Source organism: Ovis aries, chromosome 24 (genome assembly GCF_016772045.2).
Source record: "Ovis aries strain OAR_USU_Benz2616 breed Rambouillet chromosome 24, ARS-UI_Ramb_v3.0, whole genome shotgun sequence".
Lineage (NCBI taxonomy): Eukaryota > Metazoa > Chordata > Mammalia > Artiodactyla > Bovidae > Ovis > Ovis aries.
The window spans coordinates 28,209,117-28,232,426 of NC_056077.1; the positions used below are offsets into that span (position 1 = coordinate 28,209,117).

The 23,310-nt window shown below is 43.0% G+C and overlaps 1 protein-coding gene across 8 annotated transcripts in view; it reads right to left on the minus strand.

Moving 5' to 3' along the window:
* The window catches only part of PSPH (phosphoserine phosphatase), a 31,182-nt gene extending 7,899 nt beyond the window's left edge, over positions 1 to 23,283 (minus strand). For 2 of the 8 annotated variants that reach the window (XM_060405593.1, XM_060405592.1), the window contains exon 1: positions 56 to 5,449. In XM_060405593.1, the coding sequence (XP_060261576.1) occupies positions 56 to 369 (314 nt within the window). In that variant the 5' untranslated portion in view covers positions 370 to 5,449. Of the gene's footprint in view, positions 1 to 55; positions 5,450 to 9,032; positions 9,083 to 14,466 lie in introns of those variants that run through there. The other 6 variants (XM_042239692.2, XM_060405597.1, XM_060405594.1 and 3 more) reach the window with 6 other exon arrangements.
* Between the last annotated feature and the right edge of the window lie 27 nt (positions 23,284 to 23,310).

The window sequence follows — 23,310 nt, forward strand, 5'->3', positions numbered from 1 at the left end:
AGCGCTACAATAGAAATGTACATAAGACACTGAGCACACAGAGTAAATGGTTAACCTTGTCCATGAGACAGGCTTCCAAGAGGTACAGGCGTTTGAGCTGAATCTTGCAAAGTGGCCTTCTGCATGGGCTCTCAAAGGGAAGGGTATCAGTTTGTTGTGTCCTGAGAATAAGCCAGAGGGAGAACGGCAGCAAGGAGGGGGGTAGTGATGGCAAAGGGAAGAACATGTGAAAGACAAGGAGGCAGAATGATGGCTGATGAGTTGGGAGCTGCCCAACGGCCCAAGCCAGCTGGCAGGCAGTGCACGGGCAGTTAGTATGGGCAGGCTAAGAGGTTTTTGGTTTTTTTTTTGACTTTGCTGGGTCTTCATTGCTTCACACAGACTTTCTTTAGTTGCGGCAATCTAAGACTACTGTTCGTTGCGGTAGATGGACTTCTCGTTGCCATGGCTTCTCTTGTTGCAGAGCACAGGCTCAAGAGCTCAGGCTCAGTAGTTGTGGTGCACGGGATTAGCTGCCCCACGGCCTGTGGGATCTTCCTGGACCAGAGATCGAACCCGTGTCCCCTGCATTGGTAGGCGAATTCTAATCCACTGGACCACCAGGTAGGTCTTAAGGAGTTTGGATTTTAACATTCTAGCTAATGGAAGGCCTTACCTGGTGGACCAGGAGCTAAGACTACATGCTTCCAAGGCAGGGGGCCCAGGTTCAATTCCTGGTCAGGAAACTAGATGCCACATACCTCAGCTAAGAGTTCATATGCTGCAACTAAGACTTGGTGCAGCCAAACAAGCAAATATTGGGCAGGGGGAGGAACTTTTAGCTAATAGGAAACCTTGAAAGGCTTTACACCTCAGAAGTCAGAGCTAAACATACACATGAGTTTGCTTCCAGTGCAGAGGTGGGAACTGAAGCCACAGACTGCTCGAAGAGAGAGTGGAGAAAGAGAAAAAGAAGAAGGCTGAGGACAGAGCACGCAGAAACAGGACAGTCAAGTCAGGAACCCATGAAGGAGAATGAGAGGGAGAAGTCACAGGGAGGAACTGAGCGACCACAGTGCTGCAGAAGCTGCAGAGGACAGTTTCAAAAGAATTTTGAGTATGTTTTATTTTTTAAGAAAATTGGGGCTTCCCTGATGACTCAGTGGTAAAAAAAAAAAAAAAAAAATCCACCTGCCAATGCAGGAGACCCTGGTTCAGTCCCAGGTCCAGGAAGATCCCATGCGCCATGGGGCAGCTAAGCCCATCCTCCACGGCTACAGAAGCCCTTGCACCTTAGAGCCCGTGCTCCACAACAAGAGAAGCCACTGCAGTGAGAAGCCCAGGCACCACAACAGAGAGTAGCCCCCGCTCGCCACAGCTAGAGAAAAGCTCAAGCGGTAACGAAGACCCCGCACAGCCACAAATAAATGAAATTATTTTTTAAAAAGAAAGAAAATCAATGGACTAGAGTCTTGGAAGTGAACTAGATCCTAGAGGTCACCTGGGGTCACTCTCCCATCAAAGAAACTAATACGTCATGTACAAGGTACACGGACCATGCAAATCAGCATAAACGGTGGCTGACAACTGACTCACAGGAGCCTGGCCAACCCATTTTGTAACTGATTACAAACCAGTGCATTTGGTAGAATGATTCAGTTCAAAGTTGACATGGGGGAAAAAAAACCTTTCAAGCCAGGGGTCAGCAAAACACAGCCAATAGGCCAAATACAGCCTGCCACCTGTTTTTGTACAGCCTGTGAAGAATGAATTTTACATTTTAAATAGTTGGGAAAAGTAGAAGAGTAGTATTTTGTGACACATGCAAGTCACATAAAATTCAAAATTCAGTGTCTGTAAATAAAATGTTACAGGAACACAGCCACGTTCATCATTTATGTGTCTGTAGTGACCTCCCCACAGCAGCAGACTAGCTGAGTAGCTGTGTCAGAGACATTATGGTCTGGAAAGAAACATACTGTCTGGCCCTTTAGAGAAAAATTTTGCTGATCCTTGTTTTGAGCCCTTACAAAAGAGTACTCCAAACAGGAAACATCCATTTCATTGGAGTCCCACTAAAAACAGGCAGAGGAGGGTAAGTTAATGAATCCAGTTATATAACAGAATTTAAAACTCTGCACTGACATTATCAACCTAAATGTGAATAAGTCTCCATAGAAGAGGAGAAGTATTTTTCAAAAACATAAATACAAAACACATCTGCTACTGGTTATCTATTGGGTTTTCTGTAAGAGATTATGGAAAAACCTGATCGACTTTTTGGCCAATACAATACAATCTGTTTTTTACCCCCAACATCATGTTCTTGTTCAAGCTGATCCCTCAAGTTAGAGGACCAACTTCCCAGGTTCACATATCTGTTCTTGGCGACTAAGCTTCTTTGCTGGTTGGTTCTCTTAATGTAATAGCCCACGGTCTGTCCTTGGTCTTCTCTACCTATATACACTCCTTGCTGCTGCTGCTAAGTCACTTCAGTTGTGTCCAACTCTGTGCGATCCCATAGATGGAAGCCAACCAGGCTCCCTCGTCCCTGGGATTCTCCAGGCAAGAGTACTGGAGTGGGTTGCCATTTCCTTCTCCAATGCATGAAAGTGAAAAGTGAAAGTGAAGTCGCTTAGCTGTGTCCAACTCTTAGTGACCCCACGGACTGCAGCCTACCAGGCTCCGCCGCCCATGGGATTTTCCAGGCAGGGGTACTGGAGTTGGGTGCCACTGCCTTCTCCGATATACACTCCTTGCTAAGTGCTAAGGCACTTCAGTCATGACCAACTCTTTGCGACCCTATGGACTGTAGCCCACCAGGTCCCTCTGTCTCTGGGAATTCCCAGGCAAGAATACTGGAGTGGGTTGGTTGCCATTTCCTTCTCCAGGGGATCTTCCCCACCCAGGGATCAAGCCGGAGTTTCCTATGTCTCCTGCATTGGCAGGGGGATTCTTTACCACTAGCGCCACCTGCTCACTCCTTAGATGAATGAATTTATCCAAGATCATAGCTTTAAATGTCAGCTCTATGACAGTAACTCCCAATGTACAGCTGCAGCTCAGTTTTCTCTCCCAAACCCTAAACTCTATCTACTTACCTGACTTCCACTTAGATGTTTAGTGAACATCCCAAACATAAAACATAACGTCCAAAACGGAACCCCCAGTCTTCCCTTCCCTCCTGGAAACTGCCATGCTTGCAGCCTTCCTCTCTCTCTTGATGGCAATTCCACTCCTCAGCCACCTTAAACATTTCTTTTTCCCTGAAATCCCACATCCAATCTTTCAGGAAATGCTATTTGTTCTGCCTTTTTTTTTTTTTTTTTGGCCGAGCCCCTCAGCATGTGGGATCATAGTTCCCTGAAAAGGGATCAAACCCACACCCACTACAGTGGAAGTGTGAAGCCTTAACCACTGGACCTCCTGGAAAGTCCGGTTCTTCCTGTAAGAGCTAACTAAAAAAAATCTAACCAAAGTATGACCGCTTCTCACCACATCCACTGCTGCCGTTCCAGCCTGTCACCAATGTTTCTAGCCAAGATTGTACCAACAGCCTCTTAAAATGTCCCCACCCCTACTATCTGCTCTCAAGATAACAGCCAGAGAATCACTGTAAGCTATAAGCCAAATCATGTCACAATCTTAGCTCAAAATCCTTCAGTGGCTTCTCATTTTACTAAAAGTAAAAGCCCAAGTTCCTATGATTACCTATAAGATCTGACCCCCAACTCTGGCACCACCACCACCAGCATGCCCTCCCCATTACTTCTCTGGCCTCACCTCCTACCCCTCTCACCCTTGTTCACTCTGCCCCAGCCTCACTGGTCTTCTTGCTGCTCTGCAAATACACCAGGAAGGCTCCCCTCTTAGGGTCTTTGCTCTAGCTTTGCCCTTGGTGGGAATGCTCATCGTGTGAATACCCGCTTGGCCAGTTCCCTCAGAAGCAGTTTGCCCAGATGTCAACCCAGCCACCCTGCTTATCGCTATAACCCCCTTCCCTGACCTTACCCCCGACATTGCTGATCTCCCTCATGACACCCTACTTCTTCTCTTCTGTAACATCTCTCATCTTCTAACACCTGATAACACATGTCTATTCTGTGTTGTCTATCTGTTCCCATTTAGACGTAAATTTCACAGGAGTAGGATCTTTATCATCTTTGTTCACTGCTGGATAATTAGGACTGAGAATGGTACTCGGCACATAGTAAGGCTCAGTAAGGCTTCCCAGATGGCACCAGTGGTAAAGAACCTGCCTGCCAATGCAGGAGACATAACAGACTCAGGTTCCATCCCTGGGTCAGGAAGATCTCCTGGAGGAGGGCATGGCAACCCACTCCAGTATTCTTGCCTGGAGAACCCCCATGGACAGAGGAGCCTGGCAGGCTACAGTCCCTAGGGTCACAAAGAGTCGGATATGACTGAAGCGATTTAGCACACGCACAAGGCTCAGTAATGTGTGTAAATGAATAAAGCTCAAATGCCATCTTCACTATGAAGTCTTCCCTGATCCCCTGAGCTGGAAAAACATCTCTCCCAGAACTTCCACAGTACTTTATGGAGACCTGCTTTAAGATATGGAATTTATAATATTCCAACTTATCTTATATTGATTTATGTGCATATCACTTTCACTCCTGGATGGCAAGCTCTTTGTACTAAGATACAAAATTTTCCAAAACACCTATTGTTTTGAACCTTTTTTGAGTAGGTACTCAATTAATTTCTGAAGGTTGAATGAACAAATAAAATGATACAATTGTGAATTACATACCCACAGCTAACAATTTTTAAAAACTTTTTATCGTGGGAAATTTCACATACATATCAAAACAGGAAGTATGAATACATGAACTCCACGTATTTATCATCCTGTTTCAATAATCATAGCAAATCTTACTTCATCAACAACCCCACTATAAATATAAGGTTCTGTACCCCAATTCCAACACGGGGGTTGGGGTTCCGACACATTCAAGCAGTTCTTGGATACCAGCAGGGTGTTCTACTTTTTGATTCAATTCTGACACTATCTACCCAGAGAGGGCATCAGATTCCACAGGTTAAAGGTTTAGTCCACAAGACTGACCCCACTCCACCCCCGACACACACACACACTCTCTCTCTCCAGATGTCGGTCACAAGTCCAGATTATCATCACCTGTGCTTCTGACTGACCAGCTATAGAGTGGAGGTTCCAACAACCCCCTCCTTGGGTTCAATTAATTCATTAGAGCAACTCACTAAATTTACTAGGTTTATTATTAAGGATATAACTTAGGAAAAGCAAATGAAAGAAATGTACAGGGCAAAGATATGTGGGAGGGGAGGGGAGCTTCCAAGCCCTCTCCAGGCTCACCGTTCTGCCCAAATCTCCACGTGTTCACCTACCCAGAAGCTCTTAGAACCCCATCCTTTGCAGGTTTTGAGGAGGCCTCATTACAAAGGCACACTTGATGATATTATTGGTCACTGGTGCCTGAGCTCAGCCTCTAGCCCCTCGGGGTCATGTCAGTGGGACCAAAGGTTCCAACCCTCTCATCACATGGTTGGCTCTCATAGCAAATAGCCCTCATCCTTAGGTAGGTCCAAAAGTCACTCATTCACACAAGAGACATCTTTATCTGTTTCATCATGGAAAATTCCAAGGGTTACAGGAGCTCTGTGTCAGAAACAGGACAGGTCCAAATACATGTTTATTACAAATCACATTCTCACACCTACACAATTCCATCTTTGAGATAAATCTGACTTATCTCAAAGTAAATCATATCATTTCATACAAAAATATTTCAGTATATATACTTAAAAGGCAAAGGTTCTTTTTAACATAGTCATTTGCTTTTATTAACTATACTGTTGGCACCTGCCTATATTTGGGTTTGGCTGCTGACAACTGTGGAATCAAATCCGGTTAATCACAGCACACCTCAGAATGCCCCTGCTTATCCATTTCTCATTATTAGCATAGAAATCAACATAATATCTCTGTTACTTGATTCATTTATTCCCTTCATGATTCCAATCCTCTCCATTTCACCAGTCTGCTCCCCACCACTTTACTCTCCCCACAAACACTCACACACACTTTATGCTCAAGGAATACACAGGACTTCTTGCTCCTTAAACATGTCATGGTTTTTTAGTTCTCTTTATCTTTGCAAATGCTGTTTATTCTGCCTGAAATCACCTAATTACTCATGTTTAAAGGGCAAATTCCTATTCTTCAAGGTGCAGATTAAATTATTTTCCCTGCACTATCTCCTTCATAATCCCCTCCAATAATTAATTAATTAATTAATTACCCCCATTCCTCTCCTAGAATGTGAGTTCCTTCAGGGTAGGGACCTTGACTGAATTACTTTTCTGTTTCAGCACAGTGGGTGTTAAATTGAAATGTTTCAGGAATTAGAGCTGAATCTAAGCAGTTAATGAGAACCCAACACAGAATCAAGTACATTACTGTTCTCAATTAAACAATTCCAATTCAGTATGCTATTATCCTAAAATTAAAGTCCTTAACCAGAAATGATGACTACAACAGAGAAACAGAATCAACATCATATATTCCAAAGTTGGAAGGAAGCTCAAAGCCATTTATCTGGGGCTAGTCCTGTGCCTTTCTACAGGAACAATACAGATACATCCATTTACCAAATTAACTAACAGAGCTATAAGGAATGAAATGCTTTACCCAAGGTCATACAGCTCCTAAGTGATGGCCAAAGAACTGAAATTTGGATCTCAAATGCACAGAGACAGCATTCAAGATGTGGATAAATTAAGCAGAATTAAGTAAAGTTAGACATTGTTAAGAACATAACATGGATCCAGGAAATGTCAAAGACTTCCACCAAGAATTCAGACTGGGACTTCCCTGGCAGTTCAGTGGTTGAGAATCCACCTTGAAGTGCAGTGGATGTGGGTTCAATCCCTGGTCAGGGAACTAAAATCCTACAGGCCATGGAGAGACTAAATCCACGTGCCAGAACTGGAGAATCCATGCGCCACAGTGAAAGATCCCACATGCTGCAACTAAGACCAGCACAGTCAAATAAATACAAATGTTAAAAAAGAGAAAAACAGAATCCAGACTATTCTTCAAAGACAGTGAAGCCAGTGCACAGTGCCACTCTGTGCCCAGCACATGAGCTGGGAAACACAGAATGGGCACCACCTTCAAGACGCTCTCAGTCTCATTGGATGGCTGGAAAAATCATTATTGCTCACATTTGAAAAGCCAGAGCCTTGAGCCTCTTTCCAACCACTGATACCAGCAATAGCTTCAACTGGATCATGAGCCTCAAATACAAAAGGAAACATACATTTCCTCTAATGAAGTGAGGACTGATTTCTACAAATCGGGATGAACAGCAGTCCTGACTTAGAACTGCTGACACCTGTAGGTTGCACTGTGGGTCCCAAGACAGGATGTTTGAGACAAACTGTGGGAGGACAGAGGGAACAAAAAGTACCCACAAACTGAGAAGGCATCTTGAGAGCGACAAATGAGGCAGGCAGATCCATGTAATCAGGGTCCTTGGAAACAGGGCGTGCACTTCTAAGCCAAGACTGATGAATGGGTAAGTAGTCTTCGGGGATGCTGGAAATATGTCAGGGAGGGTTTTCATCATTGTTCGGGGACTAACAGAGCGTAGAGCTACCTGGCCCTGATGATTATTAAACAATGTGTATTAACTGCAAAGCCCTTGACGACAGAGAAGTGATTCACTGCACAATACAGTTCTGGGTAGGGTCAGCAGAAGGATAGGAGAAACTGTAAGGACCCAAGACAGTGCTAATTATGCGAACAGCCACACACAAAGATTACACTGAAGCTACCGGGAAGGCTAATTGTTTTCTCCGTGCCCTCCCTAGAAGACAGAGCTAGATTATATGACCTTAACCTTGCCCCCAGAATGCTTGTGCCAGGGGATATGCCCTCCACTCCTCAGCTTACATGGGTTACAATCCCCTGCTTAGACTACAGAGCAAATTCAGCTTCCTTCAGCATTTTGCAGCCCCCACTGTAAAATGCTCTGCCTCCCTGTTCACTTCTGGTTCCCTCTTTTTTCATTGTATCCACCAGGAGTGACCCATGATTCATACAAATTCGAAATTCTCCTAGTTCCAGGGGCAGGAAGGGATATCTGCTGAGTAAATTCAGTTGCTTCAAAGTAAATTGTGTACATTAGAAAAACTGTTGCTGGAGAATGGACTCTGGAGCCCTCATATCCAGACTAGCAAGGAAGGGAGATAGGACAGGGGTGGGAGAAATCCTGGTGGAAAAGGTCTGTGTTTAGACATAGCAGTTGCCAAGCCTGGTCCCAACCCCTAGACCACTGCCTTTCTGGGGCTCAGGACAGGACTCCTGCCCACCTGACCCCAAGCAGGTCCACCCTGGGGAAGCAGAGGGCCAACTGGTAAAGAAGCCACAGCTGACAACCCCTTGTCACTTACTCCCAGTTCCAAAAGTACAAAAGCAAGCTTTCCTTCAAGGCCAACCTTAGGAATTCTGATGTTAGAGGAAAGGGGAAGAAAAACTTTCTCATGCCAAAGAACTCTCTTCCAGCTTCTCATCTAAGTGGCTCACAAGAGACATCTAAGATCACCTTCACCAACTTCCACTTTTGCTGGGATTGACCTCTTACCTTCACCTATGTAATAACAAATATAAGCTGGTACAGAGGTTGAGGAAGCCCACAGAGCAAAGCTTCCTGGACTCAGATGTTATCCTCTAGCGTGGCTTTGGTCCTGGGGGTGAGGCTGTCTGGGGCCCTCCAGGCAGTGAAACAAGGTTGAATGGAGCCCGAGAGGCTTCTGGATCAGAGGAGAGTCAAAGAGCCTTCCTCAAACTAGGATGGGGGTTCCTGCCAATGCATTTATAGTACATTTTATGATTTAAAACAGAACAGCTCTTCTTCAGGGAAACCGAGATGGTATGTGTACCACTTTACAGCAGACAATTCTTTTTACGCAGGTGAAGTGTAAACTGATAACTGATAAACACTTTACATTGACAATGAGAACAACAGACAGAGAGGACTCACGCTTCTCCAGGGCTGGATTCCCAGGAGACAATGGTCTTCTCTTCCCACTTCTTTCCGGGGGGCAGGGGATAAAGAAACACAGCATAAAGTTCTGACTACAAATTTCTTTAAGAGAGATCTTGTGAGTTCTGCAAAAGTAAGAGCCTAGAAAGAACGGGGAAATCAACATCAAGGTCCAGACACAGGAGAAGAAAGAGACCGCCTGGCTTCACTATCCTCCCTATGTAGGACTGGAACAAAGAAAGGTTGGCTGCAAAGTCTCCTAAGACTACTTTCTCTGGGAAATACTTCACATCTGCCTCCTTCAAGCTCCACAGAAGAGGAAACATACGCTTTTCTGTGGCTTTAAACCAGAAAAAGCTTCAAATCTGATAGAAGATCACCTACAGCTGATGGGCATGGCTCAGAGGCAAGGGAAAGGAGAGAAAAAGGGAAAGAGGATCTTGGGGGGAAACAAAATACAAATACAGAGAAGCCAATGTAGGAACATTACAGACTGTACAAAATGGTCCCTGATGTCTTCAAAACAAGGAAAGTCAACAACATTCCAAGAATAGTCAGAAAGGACTCCTGCTGCCCCATAAGAAGGGAACAAAGCCAACAACTTCCGATTATTATCCTCATCATTTAAACTGTAAAAAGAAGTGGACAAAGGTGCTAAATCTCAGAAGAAACAAAGAGACAAAAAGAAGCAGTTAAGAACAAGCAGCAAGAAAGAGCAAAGTAGGGCTTGACAGAGGAAAGAAGACAGAATGGAAAGAAATCTTCAGGGAGGTTCAAATACAGTCCTCACTGCACTCAGAAAGGGTTTGGTGCACCCTTTCTCTCACCAGAGTCATAGAGGATAATACTCCCGAGAAGGAGGAAGAGCACAAGCTGTACTCAAAGCCTCATACCTGAGCATGCAAGCCTAGCAATGTTCCCCACACTGCCGAGCTTCTGCAGGTGTTCCGAATCCCGCTCCCCTGCAGGCCTGGAGAGCTGCATCCTATTGGCCCTCCCCAGAAGCTGCTCCTCTTCAGAGACAACCCACTGCCCGGAATGGCAGCACAAGAATGGTACCATTTCCAATTTGCTTCTTTTTTATTTGTTTCTTTTTCAAGCCTGAATTATTTTTTTATGTGTGTATGTATTTTATTTTGGCTCTGCTGGGTTTTTCTTGCTGTGCCTGGACTTTCTCTAGTTGCAGCCATTGGGAGCTACTCTTTGTTCAGGTGCTTGGGCTTCTCATTGAGGTGGCTTCTCTTGTTGCAGAGCACAAACTCTAGGTGTACACGCTTCAGTAGTTGAGGCTCATGGGCTCCAGAGTCTGGGCTCAGTAGTTGTGGCACACTGGTTTTTGCCCGGAGGCATGTGGGATCTTCTCAGACCCAGGATCGAACCTGTGTCCCTTACATTGGCAGGAGGATTCTTTACCGCTGGACCACCAGCTGCTGCTGCTAAGTCGCTTCAGTCGTGACCGACTCTGTGCAACCCCATAGACGGCAGCCCACCAGGCTCCCCCATCCCAGGGATTCTCCAGGCAAGAACACTGGAGTGGGTTGCCATTTCCTTCTCCGGTGCATGAAAGTGAAAAGTGAAAGTGAAGTTGCTCAGTCGTGTCTGACTTCTAGCGACCCCATGGACTGTAGCCCACCAGGGATTTTCAGGCAAGAGTACTGGAGTGGGTTGCCATTGCCTTCTCCGAATTTGCTTCTTTAATATAGTTTATTCTTTCTACTTTGATCCATTTACATCTAAAGGAGAAATTCTTTTAATTATAAAGGCAGGCTCTTTTTCTCTTCTAATTTAGAATTCATACATTGCTACTTACCTTTTTTTTTTTTAATTGAGCATGTATTAAATCATGTGAAAACTTAAAATGTTCTTTCTATTTTGTTTCACCAATATGAAAATGACAAGACTCTGATAGTCATTATACTGAAATCCTACCTGGGTTCACTTTTAACTTTCATGCATTGGAGAAGGAAATGGCAGCCCACTCCAATGTTCTTGCCTGGAGAATCCCAGGGGCGGTGGAGCCTGGTGGGCTGCCGTCTATGGGGTCGCACAGAGTCGGACACGACTGAAGCGACTTAGCAGCAGCAGCAGCAGTTTTAATTATATACAGAAATACTGAAATGTACATCCTTCTCTAACCTGTAGTCCAATGACAAATTATGTAAAAATAATAATAAAACTTTTGTAGTCCAATGCCAAAAATCAACTCCAAATGAATCAAGACCTAAACAAAAAAGCTAAAACTATACTTCTTCTAAAATGCAGGAGGAAAATTGCATTCCCGTAGCAGGCAGCCTCTGAAATGGCCCCTAGAGGGAATTCTCTGGAGGTCCAGTGGTTAGGACTCTGTGCTTCCAGTACAGAGGTCTTGGGTTTGACCCTTGGTTGGGAAACTAAGATCCCGCAAGCCACACAACTTGGCCAAAACACCAAAACAAACAAACAACACCTAATGAACCAACTTCCTGCTATTCCAACCCATCTCTAACCCCCTGCCCTTGATAGTGAGCTGGGTTTAGTGACTCTCTTCCAGTGAACAGAATGAGGCAGAGGTGATAGGATATCACTTGCAAAATAAATTAGACTGACACAAATGAGTGTGTATGATTGTGAGATCTGAACAAGCTCTATGGATTGTGCCAGAGTCAGTTCCTTGAGATGTTGGCTTCAGGGGAAGGGACGTGGAAGAAGGAGAAGTGCATGAGATTTCCCTGTATATTTCTTTGCAGCCCTCTGTGAATCCATAATTATTTCTAATCACACACAAAAGAGTGCATTTTTTAAAGTGAGTTTATCTAGGGGAATTCCCTGGTGGTCCAGTGGTTAGGACACAGTGCTCTCACTGCCAGGGCCTGAGTTCAATTCCTGGTCAAGGAACTAAGACCCTGCAAGCCAGGTAGCATGGCCAAAAAACAAAGAGTGTGTGCGCCTGTTGTCACTTTAAAAACAGAATGTGGCTTCCATGCTTGCCCCACCCCCATTCCTTGCTCTACAGGAAGGCAGCTGCCATGTTGGTAGCTGCCCTAAGACAGATGCATGTGGCAGAACTGGCAGCAAACAGCCCGGGAGAAACTGAAGACCTCAGTCCAACAACCCTCAAGGAACTGAATCCTGTCAACAACCAGATGAGCGGACTAGGAAGCAGATCTTCCTCTACTGAAGTGCTCAGATAAGTTGACCTTGGCCAACTGCAACCCCTTAGGGAAGTCGCTCAGTCGTGTCCAACTCTTTTCGATCCCATGGACTGTAGTCTACCAGGCTTCTCTGTCCGTGGGATTTTCCAGGCAAGAGTACTGGAGTGGGTTGCCATTTCCTTCTCCAGGGGATCTTCCTGACCAAGGGATCAAACCCCGGTCTCCTGCATTGCAGGCAGATGCTTTACCCTCTGAGCCACCAGGGAACCCCTTAAGAGACCCTATCCAGAACCACCCAGGTAAGCTGTTCCCAGACTTCTGAGCCACAGAAACTCTAAGAAAATAAATGTTTGTCTTTTAAAACTGCCTAATTTGGGGATTATTTGTTATGCAGGGATAGATACCTAGTAGAACAACCATAATTGGTAAAAAAATTTTTTAAATAAAACCCAAATAGCATGAATAATAAAAGGAAAAAATGATAGATTGGACTTCATCAAAATTAAACTTTTCAAAAGATGCCATTAAGGAACGGGAAAAAAAGGTAAGTCACAGAATGGGAGAAAATATTCACAATCCACATATTTGAGAGAACTTTTTATCTAGAATGAAGAACTTTTACAACTCAATAAAACACACAACCCATTAAAATATGAGCAAAAAGAGATCCTAAAAGGCATTTCAAAAAAGATGTGCAAATAAGCTCAAAAGAAAAATAACTTAAAAAAAGATCGACAATATCATGTATTGGTGAGAACATGGAACAATTGGAACTCTCATACAATGCAACATTGTACAACCACTTTGGAAAACAGTTTGGCAGTTCCTTATGAAATTAAACATTTACTTACCGTAAGAGTCAGTCATCAATCCCATATCTGGAGGTGTATTTGAGAGAAATGAAAACATATTCAAAGCAGCTTTATTCATGATAGCCCAAAACTAGAATAAACATCACTGATAGATAAAGGGATAAACAGAACACTACTCGGCAATAAAAAAGGAATAAATTACCAATGCATACTATAACATGAATAGCTCAATTGGTAAAAAAATCTGCCTGTAATGCAGGAGACCCAGGTTTGATCCCTTGGTCAGGAAGATCCCCTAGAGAAGGAAATGGCAACCCACCCCAGTATTCTTGCCTGGAGAATTAAATGGACAGAGGAACCTCACAGACCATAGCCCATGGGTTCACAAGAGTTGGACATGACTTAGTTACTAAACCAACCACCATCATAACATGAATAAATATTTTTAAAAATATTATACTGACCAGAAGGAGCCAGACACAAAAGAGTATGATTCTGTTTATATGAAACCCTAGAAAATACCAACAAATGCTATAATGACAAAAATCATTATAGACACCCTAGGAAACTTTTAGGGGAGATGGAAGTATTCTATTGTGATGGTGAATATAAGTGCGTACAACGTTGTCAAAATTCATCAAAACGTACACTTAAAATGGGTGCATACTGTTGCATTAGATTATACATCAATAAAATGTAAGCTTAAAAATAAGTTATAAGGGCTACTTCCCTGGTGGTTCAGTGGTTAAGACTCTGCTTCAAAAGCAGGTGGTTTGAGTTTGATCCCTGGTCAGGGAAAAACTAAGATTTCTCATGGCGAGTTTCCCGGCCAAAAAAGAAAAGTTATTAGACATGTATCAGATAATCTGAAAACTTAAAACATCCTAGTACTTTGTTTTCCAATATGAAAGCGACAGAACTAGCATCATTACACTGAAAACACATCAGGCAGTGGAGATAACATATACAAATTCTGGACTTCATTTTTCTTCCCTGATCTTCATTCCAATTCCGTAGTCAAATATTTCAAGAGTAAACACCATGTGCAGGTCACATATAAGGAAAACTTAGAACGTTAAGTTTGATGAATGGAAGCATTATTTATTTAATTCCCGGCTTGAAGCCGTATAACAATGTATCTGGTAAGTACATATTTAAAATTCGAATTCTGATGAAAAAGAAGTTGACGAAGTCAGACACTGCAACTCTACATTCTGGAAGTTTTCCTACTCTTGAACTGATGACTCCCCTATGTGGGATTGCATCATTCATTCATGCCGTTTGGTAACAGGCAGCAGTAGGATAAAACAAGTGAAAACCATCAAAAGTAAACGGATGAAAAGAAAGCCTTGAAATCCCATGACATAATTTACCTCTTCCGATGAAGAGAAAGAAATGCAGAATCATAAAGGCCCCGGGTATAGGACAGGCGGGCCGCTCAATCAGAAAGTTGGGCACACGACGAGACAAACACTTGCCCAGACTTACCCCGGCGCTGCTGCTCCTTCCTGGGCCGCTGCCACCGCCTTCAGTTCTCCCGCGGCTGTAAAGTTCCGACTGCAAGGGGCCGAGGGTTGGCTCCGACGTTCAGTTGTGGAGCTTGAGGGAGGTGACCGATGCAGAGCCCCAGGGACTTTATCAATCACCAGATCCGCTGACAAGTGCGGTGGCTTCTTGCGGGATTTGCATCTGTTTTATACTCAACTGGAGCCTGCAAGACCTCCTCTCTGCAGAGCCGGGATGGGAAGAAGCCCTTGGCCCCGCCCCCGAGGGAGGGACTGCCTGAGCCCGCCCCCTCCTGCCGCCGGGGGCTCGGCGCTGGCAGACCTCGACTTGCATTTGGCGGTGGACGCTTTCCTGCGAAGCCGCGAGCCACTCCACCTCCACTTTGCAGAAGAGGAATGCCACAGCTCCGGTCCTTTCTCAGCGCTCCCCACCGTCACCACCCACTTGGGATAAGAGTCGGTGAGAGAAGAGAGGGACCTCTGTACCGATTTTGCAATTAACGAAAGCCCCCTAGGGGCTTTTTTTTTTTCAATCCACACTTGGCTTTATGCTCTTGTAGGAATTTAAGTCCCAAGAGAACTGCAAAAACTGCTCACATTCGCAGCTAAAATGCAGAAAACCATGAGTGACAAAATGAGTCTTTGCACCCCCAGCTTTTTGAGGGGGTCCTCTTACTTTCTTCTTGGTATCACTTGCCCAGCTAGTTTTATGTTGACTACTATAAATAAGGAGTCATTGCCCACAAACGTTTACCTTTGGGCAGAGCTGTCTGGAACTAGGCAGTGAGGTCCTACCCTAAAACAACGAAAACCTCTGATACTGACAGTTCACGTCTGCAGGCTCCCTCCAAACTGGTGATTCACACAGAGGGGATGCTGGAGCGAGGCTGGGACACAGCATCCCTGTCCTTTGCTACCAGACCTCTCAAAAAACACAGTTCTATACAGAAACAAGAGTCCTGAGGCTCCGAGGTCACACGTGACTTTGAAGTTCAATATTCTCACATTTCATCAGTAAGAAAATGTTTGCAGGTTTGGGGCACAACCCATTCAGTTTTTCCCAGATCTGCCAGGGATGGTTTTGATGAAGGACAAGAAGGAGGAATTTTGATGATTTGAAATATGAGGTAAAAGATTATGTAAGTAATAGGGGAGAACAAAATAAGAGGGTCTAAAAAATAATCTTGTCAAGAACCTGTTTATAGCCTATGGTAAGTAATTTAGAAATATGGGGGAATAGAAGAAACAAGGTGATAAACACCAAATACTTGTATATAAGTATTAAAATGGTAATTGAGTTTATTTCAAGAGGAAAAGAAACAGTAGAAGAGTTCATTTTTGCTATTATTCATATTTCATAGATGCTTAATGTTAAATAGATTTCAGGTAAAATATACCAAATAAAATCTGTCAACTACTTATGATGCCTGTATCCACCTCACAGTGTTGTACACACTGCACACTGTTTAGCTAGAACACATACTAGAAAAAAAAAAAATTGTCCAGGGAATTTTTGGTCATTCAGTGGTTAGGACTCTCACTGCCAGGAGGCTCTCACTGCCAGGAGCCCAGGTTCAATCTCTGGTTGTGGAACTAAGATCTCACCAGCCATGCAACAAGGCAAAAAATAAATTTTCCAGCGGAGGTTAATGAGTAGTCACAGATACATGGAACAATCAGACAAGGGATAACTATGTAAACAGATTTTAATATGCTTCATTGTTGTTCTTCTGCAGAAATGGTAAATAGCATACCTGAACCAAATATAAACATATTGTAAGTCTAATAAAACATTAACAAATTAATTTGCAGTTTTAATTGTAACTGGTTATTAAGTTAATATTGCATTTAATCATAACTGGTTATTAATACAAGTAATACTAGTATTCCTGAAAGGTTTTCTATAGATCATATTTCTATAAGCTAACACATTTTCTAATGATTATTTTAGAATCAAAATCAAAAGTGCTATTTTTATAAATTAATTCAGTGCTAAGAAAATAGCCTTCTAAAATATAGTACCCTGGACAGTCACTCTAGGAAACAATATAGTATTATTTAGCAACACTGAACCTGTACATTTTCTATGACCCAGCAATTCCATCTCAAGGATGCACTCAGGGACTTCCCTGGTGGTCCAGTGATTACGAATCCACCTTCCAATGCAGGGGATGTGGATTTGATCCCATCTGGGAACTAAGATCCCACATGCCGTGTGGGGCAACTACTCACCACAATGAGAGAAACCCCGAACACTGTAAGGAAGACCCAGTGCAGCCAAAATTAAAGAAAGAAAAAAAGAATATACTCAGAAGAAAGTCATACATGAGTTGTCAGGAGTCACATATGAGACTGTGTGAGTCAAATAAGTCATACCCTGGAAATAGATCCATGATATGTCATGAATAAAGCAGGCTGCAGAACATTATATACAGCTTGATTCCCAGTTTTGTAAACAGAACTCTATGTATGTCTATAAACATGTGCAGTATATGATTATATATCTGAGTCTCTATATAGTTGTTAACTCTGGGGAGTAAAAAGAATGAAGAATTTACCTCACTACATTATTTGGCTTCACAGATATAGAAAATAGACTTGTGGTTGCCAAAAGGGGGGTGGGGGTTAGGAGTAGGAAAGATTGGGAGTTTGGGATTAGCAGATGCAAAGTATCATATATAAGATGGATAAACAACAAGGTCCTGCTGTATAGTATAGGGAACTATATTCCATATCCTGTGATAAACTATAATGGAAAAAAATGAGAAAATACATATATATATATGTATTTCCTCATATATATATATATGTATGTATAACTAAGGGTTTCCCTGCTCAGATGGTAAAGAATCTGCCTGCAATGTGGGAGACCTGAGTTCAATCCCTGGGTTGGAAGATCCTCTGGAGAAGGGCATGGCAACCCACACCAGTGTTCTTGCCTGGAGAATCTCCATGGACAGAGGAGCCTGGTGGGCTATTGTCCACAGGGTCGCAAAGAGGCAGACATGACTCAGCGAGTAAGCACATGTATAACTAAATCATTTTGCTATACAGCAAAAATTAACACAGCATTGTAAATCAACTATACTTTAATAAAATTTAAATGTACATATTTAAAGTAACTTTTCTTAGGTCTGCACTTACTTTGCAGGTAGCACAGGTTTGATCCCTGGTCAGGGAATTAAGATTCCATATGCTGCACAGCATGGCCCAAAAAAAAGAAAATTCATTCTTAAAATTTCTGCTCCTTTTGCAGCTTTATTTAGTTAGTCAAGATTCTTCAGAGAAACAAGACCAATAGGATGTATATCTATCTATCTATATATACACACATACACACACAACCAACCTCACAGGGTATCTGCTGTTAAAGTGAAGATATTTAGGGCATCATCTGCTGTTAAAATGAGAGAGAGAGAGAGGACTTCCCTGGTGGCACAGTGGATAGGAATCCGCCTACCGATGCAGGGGCCAGGGGTTCAGTCCCTGGTCCAGGAAGATTCCACATGATGTGGAGCAACTAAGCGGTGCACCACAACCGCTGAGCCTGTGCTGTAGAGCTTGCAAGCTGCAACTACTGAAGAAGTGTGCCTAGAGCCTCCTGCACTGCAGAGAAGCCCATGCACGGCAATGAATAGCAGCCCCCACTCCCTGAAACTAGAGAAAGCCCTCACACGGAAACAAAGACCCAGTGCACCCAAAAATAAATAAAATTATTTTTTTTTTAATGAGAGATTGATTTCCTTTTTTTTTGGCACACCTTATGGCAAACGGGATCTTAGTTTAGTTCCCCCACCAGGGAATGAACCCTTTCCCCCTGCAGTGGAAGTGTGGAGTCTTAACCACTGGACCACCAGGAAGTCCAAGATTGATTTCCTTTAAGGAACTGGGTCACATGACCGTAGAGGTTTGGTAAACTCAAAATCTGCAAGGTAGTCTGGCAGACGGGAGGCACAGGGAAGAAACGCAGAGTCCAAAGGCTGTCTGCTGGCAGAATCCCATCTTGCTAGGGGGAAAGAGACAAGTGTTTGATTACATTAAGGCCTTCAGCTGAGGAGGCCCACTCATTATGTAGGATACTCTGCTTTACAACAGAGTATATTTAATCCACCAATTTATTAATAAATGTTAATCTCATCTAAAAAAAAAACCACCTTCACAGAAATGTCCAGAAACATGTTTGACCTAATATGTGGGCACCATGACGGAGAATCCCAGGGACAGGGGAGCCTGGTGGGCTGCCATCTATGGGGTCGCACAAAGTCGGACACGACTGAAGTGACTTAGCAGCAGCAGCAGCAGCAGCAGCATGGCCCAGTCACATTGACACATAAAATTAACCATCACAGTCTTCTCTAAGTTATGCAATTATGAATTTAAGTTTATTTGCTTTTGGTACTTTTTCTATGATTATGTATTATTTTTTGTGTATTATTTTTATAATAAGAAAATCAAATACATTTTTTCGATAGTTAAGAAAAAGATTTGCTTTAGCAAGTCTTCTATAATAGCATGGAACTGAGATCATATATACCATTCTAGGTTTTCAGTACACTGTGTACCTTATGTGTGCTGGTGTATGTTTGTCTCTTCACTGGGAAGGAAATCTTTGGAGGGGCCTTCTCTTTTCATGTGTCTATTTACTCTAAGCACAGTACTCGGCCACAAAGTAGACACTCAAAGAATGAGTGGCCAACAAAGGAAAAACATTACCCCAAATCAGTATTATTACTCCACCTCCTCATACAAAACCTGCCCCTATTCTGGAATTTTCTTGAGCTCTTCAGACTCCTAGTCTATAAATGGTAACTATGTAGCATATATTTTGAAATTCTGTCAGAAATGCCTCTAACCCCTTGGCCTTTCACTAGCTCCACTTCTATTGCATTAACTTGAATATTCTACCTATTAAACATATGTTTTACTTGAAAAGTAATACATGCTTTGAAAGCAACCTATGATCCAAAAAAAAAAAAAAAAAAGAGACGTTTAAAAACTAGATTAATTCTATCATTCATTTAAAAAGAAAAACAAACATACAAAATAGCCAGAAATTTTCTGAAAAAAGATGAAGAGGATCTGGCCCTACCAAATTTTAAAACATATTGTAAAACTATAGTAAATGAAACAATATGGTGTGTATACTTGCAACAGTACACAAGTGAATACCATCCAAAGTAGATCCAGAGATACCTGGGAATGTAGCACATGCTAATAACTACAGTCATGGTAGAAAACATTATTCCTGAAAAAAAAAAAATTGGGGTTGTGTGAATTTTTTCCCAAACGTCAATAACTAATTCTCCAGTTCTCAGACACCAACTGCCATCCAGAAACTCAATTCAATTCTGACACTATCTAGAGTTAAGGGCTCAGTCTCACAAGACTGTCTCCACTTCACACACTAGTTAGGGTCCAGGGTCTCTCAGCTATCCACACTTCTGTCCAACCTGGCTACAGATTTGGGGGTTTCCATAATCCCTTCCATAGGGGAAACTGAAAACTGCTGAGACTGATGCAGTACTCAGGAAATCACTTGACTTAGTAGTTTATTATAAAGGATACAACTCAGGCACACCCAAATGTAAGAGATGCTCAGGACCAGGTGTGAGGGGAGTGAACAGATTCCACGCCCTCTGGGTATACCATGCTACCAGGACATCAATGTCACACATTCACAGATTGTTCAAGCATTTTTATAACCCACCTCCACCCCATCCATTCTCTGGAGGTTGGGGGTAGCGGGCTGAGATTTCCCATCCTCTAATCCCATTTGTTCTCTCTAGGGACCAGCTTCTATCTGAGGTTATCTAGGCTCCCTACTTTGACTCACACCTCATTAGCAAAGACTCAGGTGTATTCTAAAGGGGACTGGAGTAGGTAACAAAAGACACCCCTATCACTCAGAAAACCATGGTTTTAGTTAGGTTCTAGGAATCAGGGCCAAAGACAACATATATTTTTTATTCTATCACAAATTCTTATCTCATTCCTTATTAAATTCTAAATGAATCAAACTTTAAAATGAAACAGAAAATCTTGAAAATACACAGGAAAACATGGGAAATTTTTTAAAACACTTAAGTGTGTAAGGCCTACTTTACACAGCATAGCACAAAATTCAAACACGCATAAAAAAAGGAAACATCTGACTATATGAAAAAATAAATGTTTAATTGGAAAAAAGGCATAAATACAAAATACAAATAACACTAGGACAAATTCACTGCAACACAGAAAACGTCAAGAGCTCCTATGAATATTTAGAAACCAAATACAAAACAGAAGACATGACTAGACAGTTCACAGAAAAATACAAATGGCTCCTACTTATAAGATACACTCAACATCACTCTAAACAAATGAAATTTTTAAGATATCATTTTTCACCTATAAAATTGGCAGATAGAAACAAAATGTTAAACATTTTGAGGACATCCTTTCCTTTATATATATGCTTATTAAATCATATATACATATATAGGTAACTGATTTAATAAAAATGTTTATTAGCTCAATATGATTTAATAAAAATAAGATAATGGACATACTTTGTATGTTACATATTTTCCTGTAAATACTTCTGCCTCCCCCTTTTATGGACACATAAAGTGTGGGTACTGCAAAAATGAAAATATTCTGAATGTTTTTAATATAGTCCATGTTAATATTTTGATGGCCTCTGCCCTTTGAGCTGACGCCTGGGGAATGGTTATAAAAAATGAGAACACATTACACATGCTATTTAAACCATGCTTTTCTCCCTTGTGTCATTAAATATGCTTTCATCATCCTCTTGGAGAAGGCAATGGCACCCCACTCCAGTACTCTTGCCTGGAAAATCCCATGGACGGAGGAGCCTGGTAGGCTGCAGTCCATGGGGTCCGCAAAGAGTCAGACCCGACTGAGCGACTTCACTTTCACGCACTGGAGAAGGAAAAGGCAACCCACTCCAGTGTTCTTGCCTGGAGAATCCCAGGGATGGCAGAGCCTGGTGGGTTCTTGTCTATGGGGTCGCACAGAGTCGGACACGACTGAAGCGACTTAGCAGCAGGAGCAGCAGCAGCATCCTCTAAACAGTTTTCAACACCTTTCTGATTGCCCTATCCTCAGTCTTCTCCCTTAGTTCATCCTCCATTCCACTAATATCTTCATCACTAGTTCTTTGGTTTCTCACTGCCAGCAGGAAACCAGGCCCTGACAGTCAGGACAAGCTACTTCCCTGAACTTGTCTCTTGCAACCTTTCACCCTCCATTCTATGCATACATCTTCGGTTGGGCTTGACAGGCCCTCCCAGTCTTCCTGTTAGACATCACTCTCCTAGGCTCTCTTCTCCTGCAAAGTATCTACTTATTGTTCAAAACTCACCTCCTTCAGGGACTTCCCTGGCAGTGGTTAAGACTCCAGGCCCCCAATGTAGGAGGCCAGGGTTCGATCCCTGGTAGGGGAACTAAGATCCCACATGTCATGCAGTGTGGCCGAAACGAAAAACCTCACCTCCTCCAAAAAGCCTTCCCTGATGCTCAGTTAATACCTTCATGCTCACAGCACTTCATTCATCCCTTAATTATAACACCCGAATCTTTACTGCTCATTGTCATTGTCTACAAGTTTATCTCCCTAACTAGGCTATGTGCTTCTTGTGGATTAAGAAAGGATCTTTAGGACTAATCATGTATCTCCTACTGTGTAACTCATATGCATGCTTTTCTGATTCTCAAATATAAAAAGCCACTGAAAAGCATTACATACCAGGATATTTACTGCAGCCTTGGAAAGACAAGATTGGGAACAACCTAAAAGCCAACCAGTAGGTGACTGGCTAGTCAGGTTATTCTTACAAAGAATACTATGCAGCTGTTCAAACAAAAAAATGAGGAATCCCTTATTTTTATATTGATATGTTAGCATCTTCAGGATACTTTAAGTGTGACACACCCAACAGCGTCTATTATAATTTGCCATTTTGTGAGGGTGGGGATTTTAAAAAATATTTATATACATATTTATTTAGAAAGCCAGACAGCATCTGGGAAATTCAGAGTATCTAAAGGTATATATACATCAGGAGAAAACTGAAGTAGAGGAGGGAGAAATACTTTTCATCATATACCCTTTGGCACCTTCTACATTCTGAACAATTTTAGCTATGACCTATAAAAATAAAACAAAATATCAGAGAATACCTGGTATCTAGGTGGGAGGCGGGAACTGGATACTAGAAACAACTGTGGACATCTTTCAGAATAAGGGAGTCCTCTCACAGGCTGGACACCACCGCTTGGCCGAGTTTGAGTTTTCAAACGTGCCTTGAGACCCTGAGGTCTCAGCATAAGCCCGAAGGGTGAACAGACTCTTGCTTCTCAACTGCCATCGCCCCAATCTGGTAGCTTTCTAAAGGCTTCTAGCACTTTCCACCTTGCCTTATATCTCTTCTTCCCTAGGCCTTAGGATACTAGGCAAGGGTCCTTTTCAGGTCCACTGTGTAACCGCCAAAGCACCTAGAACGCCGTCCAGCACACTGTACATAGTCCAGAAAACTCTGGTCACCGGGATAAACAAAAAGGGAGGGAAAAAGTAAAGGGTGCGAGTGCGGAATGGAGGAGACCCACCCTACACCCTAAGGCCGCAGAACTCCACGAAAGAGCAGCCGCCTCTCCAATCACGCGCCGACAAGCTCGCTCCGCCTACGTCCTCAGGTTCGGGGGCCGCCAAGCCGGAACCCAACCACCTGCAACACTGGAGCCCCGGGAGTCCCGGTTGCCGGTCGCCGGCATACAAGCTCCGCCCGAACGCAATGGCGCCGCGGCCGACGCGAGGGTCGGG